Source organism: Tympanuchus pallidicinctus, unplaced genomic scaffold (genome assembly GCF_026119805.1).
Source record: "Tympanuchus pallidicinctus isolate F22 unplaced genomic scaffold, pur_lepc_1.0 scaffold20, whole genome shotgun sequence".
NCBI lineage: Eukaryota > Metazoa > Chordata > Aves > Galliformes > Phasianidae > Tympanuchus > Tympanuchus pallidicinctus.
Window position 1 is genome coordinate 3,586,393 of NW_026294722.1, and position 7,300 is coordinate 3,593,692.

The following is a 7,300-nucleotide window of genomic DNA, read 5'->3' on the forward strand; positions in this document are numbered from 1 at the left end:
CCTTCTGCATTTCCCTTTGATCAGCACGTAATGATGCACCGCTCCTGCAGCTGAGATTATTGAGCAGAGGAGAAAGATAGAGGCTGGAGCTGCTTCGATTGAGAGCGGTGTCAAATAAAATCAGTGGGATTTGTCAGAGGGTCCCTGCAGGACGTGTGCAGCATGGTAAGAGGATGCCAGAACTGTTTCAGGTCTTTAAAAAGAGCTCTTAGAGAGAATGTGTGCGACAGCAGGGAAATATCCGTGCAGGTGTCAGCCGTGCCCACCTGGCTGGTGGCACTCACACCGGAGCGGAGCATCTCCCACGTGCAGAATGTTGGTACGGTTTAGCAGACAGCTGAGATTAGATTTGAGATGCTGAGGATTGTTCTGCATCCCGGGCAACAAGAACAATTAAAGAGCTCCGCTTATCTCTTCCAGCTCGGTCAGTGTAATAAACTTAACAGCACGAATATAAACGCGGGATTTGACAAGGAAGAGCTCTGCTGGCTTTAAAAATTAATTTTCATCAATGATTCAATGCTGCTGAAGAAATCAAAGGAAACGAACGCTGTTAGGGCTCATACACCCAGAGGTGCTGCCAGCACTGAGCGCCCGTGTCTGCACACAGCAGGAGGAAGGCTGCCCCTGGCAAGCACACTGTGCATGGCAGCTGAGAGGGGCTGATCAAAAGAGGTCGTTGCCAACCAGAGGGTGTGTGGGTTTGTCACTGCTTGGGGAGAACCAAGCGCTACCAGAGGTGAGCAGGAGGTGGCTGTGTCCCAAAGGGAGATCTGGGCGGTCTGGGGAGGTTTGAGAGGGAGCTAAGAAGGGAAAAAGAATGGGAAAGATGGCAGGAAAAGCCCATGCCAGCTCTGGGGGGTTCTCTGGGAGGACTGGGGCTGGCAGAGCACACAGGCTGGAAGGCAGCAGTGTGAGAGCAGTCCCAGTGTGCTCCCTGCAGCCCAGCAGTGCTCAGTGGCTTCCCCAGAAATGGGACAGTGCTGTAGGCAGGTGAGGAGGCTTTACACGGACCGGTTGGGATGAGGTCACATACATCATGTGTAACATGCCCACGTGAGAATGCAGAGCCCACTGCATCCTGCTGAGCATCTGCAAAAGGAAGAGTCCAGAACGCAACATTCAGAGGCAACGACCACCCGTGTTTCCTTCTGTATTCAAAGCTACAAAGGGCAGATGTGATGTTTCTATGGAGGAGCTGGTTTGCTTGCATTGGCGTGAAGGGAAGTGCTGGTGGGCAGCATCAGGCTGGGCTCCCATCCTAGGGGCAGCTGGGCAACGTGTGGCTCACGCTGACAGCACGAGGAGGTCCTGGTGGGGCAGAGGGCTCTGTGTGATGTGGGGCCTGGGGAGGAGGGGGGCTGCAGGGCTGTGCTCACCTCGATGACGTGGATGTCAGCGTTGGTGAAGTCGATGTTCAGCAGGCGTGGGAGCGGCACCCCGTGGCCCAGCACAGCTGTGGGACAGCAGCATGGTTAGCACAGCCCCGCCTGCCCCCCTCCTCCTGTGCCCCCCGACCAGCACTGTGTGCCTCAGTTCCCTGGAGGTAGATGAGGCACCAAAGCTTTCTCACCATTCAGGGCAGGCAGGAAGGCAGTATCGAAGACCTTGTTGATCAGCGTCTCCAGCAGTGAGATCTACAACAGGGAAAGGGGTCCCTTATGCCTCACCCCGTCCTTGGGGTGTAGGGACACTCCTTGCACACTGCTGCTCCCGCTCTACACCCAATTCATGCAAACTGCTTACAAACTGGAGGTGCAAACTGAGCAACGCACTCCCTGCACCATGCTAAATCTCCCTCGGCTCTGATACCAAACCCACAGTGATGCAGTGGTGCCACAACTGCTCTGGGGATCCCAACTTTGTTTGCGTGTGCCCCAACACCAAGTAGTGCCAGTGAGTGGCATGGTTCCCATGTCCCATTGCTATCTTTCACCACACAGATCTATGGCCTTTTTTTCCTAAAGATTGCTCATGGATCATCCATGGAGCAAACGCATCTGCAGAGGTGAAAGAAAGGTCCCATTAAAAATGCAGCACAAATGATACTGCATAATTGGCCCTTAATTCTCCCAGCCAATCCCTATGGGCACTTTGCTCTCTGCGGTCGATGTCACACGTTGCTGAGGCTGCTCGTGTTCTTACATCAAAATCTCCAATGGATGAAGACACCAAGGAGAGCTCAGTTCTGCAGAAGAAAGCAGAGGAAAAGTGAAGGGGGGAGGCCCATCCTACCATCACATCCCACCCCACACCAGCAGGAGCAAAGGCAGAGAGCAGCATCCTACTTCTCAAGGCCGGTGCTGATCTTCAGTTTGTTGGCCTCAACAGCAAACTGAGCCATCAAGGATGCATCCTGCAGCCAGGGGACAGGTGTGGGTTGGCCACGCAGGAGGCAGCTGCCCGCTGCTGCGCTCCAACACACGTTGGCACAGCTGCCCCTCTGTACGTACGATATTCAGAAGGCAGAGAAACTTCTGCACGTCAGCTGAGTGGATGGCCACCACCTCTGCTGTAACCTTGAGCTGGATGGCAGCTTTATCTTTCTTTAAGGTCACCACGGGTGCTTTGGGAACTGTGATTTTCAGCAGCAACTCGCACGGCTCAGGGTACGCCTTAAGAACCTGCAGCATCCGGGGGCAGAAAGCCTGTGGTGACCAGGCAGAGCAAGCAGATTGGGAGCAATAGAGTAAGGATGAGGCCAGGCTGCCTGTTGGGCAGTGTCTGCTGCTCTCAGGGATGGATTTGCTCCTGCGCTGCTTCAGCTCAAGGATGTTCACAGCTGAACTCAAGCCAGGTGGGAGCTCAGTCACCAGGATGCCCCAAACCTTGCTGGGAATGTCTGGTCTGCAATGTGGGGCTCTGCAAGGGACTTCGGTGACTGGGCAGGTGCAGGGGACAAGGTGACAAACCCAGCTATGGCCTGCTGTGGTTTCTGGCTTCGGAATAAAGTTAAAGCTCTTCCATCAGACACGTGAGATGATGAAGCGGGGGCTGCCCTGTCTCTGGGTGCTCCCCATACTGAGATGCTTGCAGTGTGTGGTGGAACCAGGACTCACCACAGGAACCAGGGCTCCAAGAGTCGACGTTGTCAGTGGTGGAAGCTCAGGAAACTGTCACAGACAAAAGGGGGAAACGTTGCATGGGTGCATGCTGGTTTTCAGCAGAGATCTCCTACACTGTCCGAGTGATACACAAAAACTACACGGCTCATCACTCCCACAGATCAGAGATCCTGATCAACAGTGACAAGGTGCAACAGCTTTGCAAATCGAGAGCAGTTTGCTGAAGACCTGAGCTTTCTCTGAAAGAGGAGGCAGTTCCAGTGCTCACCACGGTGTTGGAGATGTCCAGATCCAGGGCTCCTTCCTTCTGCAGGGCAGCCAGCACCGAGCTGAGGAAGTTCACAGATAGGCCCAGCTGGGAGGAGCTGGTGTCCGGCATCGGTGGCAGAGGCGGCATGGGGACCCGTGGAGGTATGGGGACACTTTCTGGTCTTCCCAGTGGGTAGTCGACCAGACCTCCTGCTACTCCTCCGACCACAGTCTGCAGTTACAGGGAAGGAAGCACGAGGCAAAAGGTTGCAGCGGTTTGCAATATTTGCCTTTACGGTTAACTTCATGTCCCATGGATGTGAAATCACCGCACGCACGCCCAAGTCAGATCCCATTGCATTTCCTTCTCCAGAATCTCATGAAATGTGAGCCTCGTGACGATAGCAGCGCAGGAGCAGGGCGTGGAGCCAGGACCTCTGCGATCCTCTCACAGCCCCCTCAGGTCTGACGTGTGTGACCACAAGCACAGCCCAGGAGATGTACCCAACCCCCTGAGACATCACAGAGCAGAAGGAGAAGCTGCAAGGACTTACATTCAGGTCTACCTCGAGGAACTGGCCGGTCACCAGTGGCAGGCTGGACACGGTGTACTGGATACTGCCCAGTAAGCCCAGTGGCACCAGTGCTGGTAGAAGGGATGTGGTTCAGTGGCTGCTGCAGCTCTGCAGCACAGAGCTCGCCCCAAGCAGGCTCTGCCTGGATCTGAAAGCTCCCTGCTGCTGGCAGAGGGGCTGCTGCATCACAGCCTCAATGCACCCAGTACGACTCAAGGGAAAGGCAGGGTGAGGGACTCCACTACTTACAGTTGACCAGCCCCAGCTGATCATTGACAAGTCCCAGGGCAACATCAAGTACTGGGCAGAGCTGTGGAGGGATGAGGAGAAGCTGCTTAGAGCTGGGCACAGCCCTACAGCCCCACATCAGGTGTACCAACTGGCTCTGGTTTGGCTGATGCAGAGCTGCACCATGAAGGTTTTTCCTTCCATCTTACCAGATTAGGCAGAAGCCTGTTTAGGACACTAGCCAATAAATTATCCACAATTGGGAGCAGGCTGTGGAAAAACAAAGGATCTCCATGAAAAAAAAAAAAAAAAAAAAGAAAGAAAAAAAAAAACCTGCTGCAAGGTAAATGAGTTTTAAACAATTCCCTGTGAAATGAGTGCAGAGCAGACCTCCTGGAGAAAGGCAATTGCAGCAGCAAAGTGCACTGTTATGCTTGGATTTTGCATGAGATAAGTCTAATTGGCATCCCAAAATAGCCAGTGGGAAATTTAGTGCTGCCTTTTATCTGCTGGTATATAGGCTCCTTAAATGAGCAGCAGCAGCCTCAGCCCGAGAGCTTTTTGTGCTTCACGTGACAAATGGTTACACCTCAGAGGACCCCTCGGGCGGAATGATCTCAAACACAGCACAAGGGACAGAAGCGTCCCTCCGAATGTCACGCACCCTCTCAGCAGTCTGACTTTAATGCCCCCGAGGAGCGTGTTGCATTTTTCCACCACCAGTTTGGGGTAGCCGCTGCCGTCCATGGTCAGCCGGACCTGCGAGGTGATGTTCACTTCCACAGCAATGTCCAGCAGACCCAGGAGGCTGTGAGGGGGAGCAGGAGCAGCTCAGCCCTCCATCCCCTGGCAACCAGGCTCGCAGGGCAGTGGGGCACAGCCAGACCCACCTTCTGCCATTGAGGGCCACCCGTGTGTAAAGGTTGAGGTGGAGGCCGATGCCGGGCAGGAGCCGTAGGGACACCCTGGGCAGAGTCAGCTCCACGATCCTCAGCCTGCGTGGACAGCAAGGGGACCCCATTTTCTCAGCTGTTTTCCTGTTTTATCAGAATCTGTGCTCTGGCTGCCTTATGATTGCTTGTCTTTGTGCTTCTGCTGGGCTTCAAGAGTTAAAGCAGGAAATCTGCCGACAGCCCAGCAGCGGGTTGGAAGCGATGCTGATGCACGGCTCTGAGCTCCCCCTATGGGAAGCAACTCCAGGCTCCAAACCCTTGCACCTCTGAGAGGTCCTTATGCAGCCTCAGTGCCAACCCAGGGGCGTCGCAGGCAGCACCAACACTGGACCATCACCACCCGACCACACCTGAGCTTCTGCACCCAACAGCACTCAGAGCTCTGCCAGGAGCCGCACTTACCCCGTGAGCCCCTGCACTGTGCTGAGCAGGCCTCCGTCCCCAAGGACACCCAGCAAACCTCCTCCGAGGAGCCCAGCTGAGCCGGAGGGGTCTCCATCACCCAGCAGAGCCCCCTGCCCCTCTGCTGCACCCGGCACATCCGCAGGAAGGGACCCCCTGGGGACAGACCAGCTTCTGGGAGGGGGACGGCTGCGGGAGGCCACCCAGGAAGCATCCCCATTGCCACGGAGACCACCGCCTGCATCACGTCCTCCACCAAGGAGATCAGCACCAGCACCATCACCTCCACCCAGCAGGCCACCCGTCAGTCCCCCAAGCAGCCCCCCACTGCCCGTCAGCCCCCCCAGCAGCCCTCCACCACCCAGCAGGCTGCCAAGCAGCCCCCCGCCACCCAGCAGGCCCCCTCCATGGCCGTCCTGCAGTGCTCTGCTTCCATCCATCCCGCTGATGGGCAGATCTCCGAGGGCTCCTTGCAGGACTGCTCCGCGTTGCAGGGAACCTGCAAGAGCTGGAGAGCCATACTGGGATGAGCACATGGGGTCTTGGTGTGGGTCATGGAGAGGTTTGTGCTCTCCATCCTGGTCACTGCCTGCATCAGTCCCTGCCTGTACTGTGATATTTGTGCCCAGCCCAGGAAAAGGGCTCAGGTACCATGTAGATACTGGGGCAGGAGCACAGTGCCCAGGGGAATGTGGAGGTGGGACAGCGAGGGGCCTGGCATAGTGAAGAGCCTGACATGGTAGCAAACACTTAGGCAAAGGGCTCACATCTCTGCAGAGGAGCAGCCCCCAGGAGGTGCAGCCCCTAGAGAAGCAGCATCACTGCTTTGTCCCTCTCAAATGGGAGTAATTCTGGAAGCCTGGCTACTTGAAATTTCCAAAAGAAAGAGTCAGGATTCAATCTGAGGAGAAAGTATGCATGCAACCTCCTTCACCCCAATGCCAACTCCTTCCCTGTCCAGCCTCGCTGGGCTGCACAGCACCTCAGACCAAGGATCCTGCTATCACACTCACCATCGCTCAGAACACCTTTGTTGAGGCGGAGAACAGCATCTGTTGGCAGCTGGCTCAGGGCTGGGGACAGCAGGGCACAGAGCACAGCGATGCTCAGAGCTGTCAGCATGGTGTCCTCTGGTGTGGCAGGATGGGGATGCAGGGGACAGCTCGCACTGCTGGCACCGAGACACCAACAGCAACCTGGGGAGGAAAACTGGGAGGAGAGGAACCCCTGAGGGGTTCTGAGCAAGGCACACATTTTTCAGTGAATAGCAAATCTTTAGGAGAACCAAAAGCCTTCGTGTGTTTGAGCCCCATACAGCAAACAGATTTGGATACACGTGAAAAAGGGTATAAAGAGGGAGGGCCCCCATAGGCATGTCTGCAGGCAGGATTGCTGCACAGCCACAACACCTGTGTGCTTGCTGCCATTCACACGCAGCCAAGCAACTCACTCCTTTCCATCTCCGGTCGCTGTGACACGAGTTTAAACTTGCTGTTCAAAATCATTACCCATAACCCAGAGATTGCTCTGAGCTTCCCCTGCTGACCCCCACTCCATGTGCAAACTCATTGCACTGCAATACAGCCTTTCAGCTCTACTTCGTATCCTCTTGTCTGAGTTTTCAGCTGAACCAGAATCACTTACCTACATTTCTGCCATGACTGGTAGCTTCCCCATGTTTGTGTTGTTTTTCTCACTCATCAGAGCACAGCATAAGGCAAGTGGTAAAGATCTGCACCCCAGCTGCACCACTGTTACCTGGCCCTATCCTGTCTCCACTCCTGGCCTGTGGGGGACCTTGTAGCTCAGCCACCTGTCACCTCCTCCC

The 7,300-nt window shown here is 55.4% G+C and overlaps 1 protein-coding gene across 1 annotated transcript; it reads right to left on the reverse strand.

The window, feature by feature from the left end:
• Positions 1–1,287: 1,287 nt before the first annotated feature.
• Positions 1,288–5,912, reverse strand: LOC128081193 (BPI fold-containing family B member 4-like). Its single transcript, XM_052684217.1, has 15 exons — positions 5,756–5,912; positions 5,473–5,533; positions 5,008–5,112; positions 4,782–4,925; positions 4,327–4,387; positions 4,139–4,199; positions 3,869–3,960; positions 3,334–3,546; positions 3,060–3,113; positions 2,454–2,624; positions 2,289–2,356; positions 2,146–2,188; positions 1,574–1,637; positions 1,380–1,456; positions 1,288–1,311 (listed from the first exon to the last, which is right to left on the reverse strand). The coding sequence occupies exons 1-15, from the start codon at positions 5,910–5,912 to the stop codon at positions 1,288–1,290; spliced, it is 1,395 nt and encodes a 464-aa protein (XP_052540177.1).
• Positions 5,913–7,300: the final 1,388 nt, after the last annotated feature.

What these genes read in the sequence shown, in the direction of transcription:
- LOC128081193 (XM_052684217.1), bottom strand. Translation starts at nt 5,912, where the DNA reads ATGGATGGAAGCAGAGCACTGCAGGACGGCCATGGAGGGGGCCTGCTG. An exon ending in TCCTCGAGGTAGACCTGAAT is followed by an intron (nt 3,547 to 3,868) that starts GTAAGTCCTTGC and finishes CTGTAACTGCAG; the next exon opens with ACTGTGGTCGGAGGAGTAGC. An exon ending in TTCTCTGCCTTCTGAATATC is followed by an intron (nt 2,357 to 2,453) that starts GTACGTACAGAG and finishes CCCTGGCTGCAG; the next exon opens with GATGCATCCTTGATGGCTCA.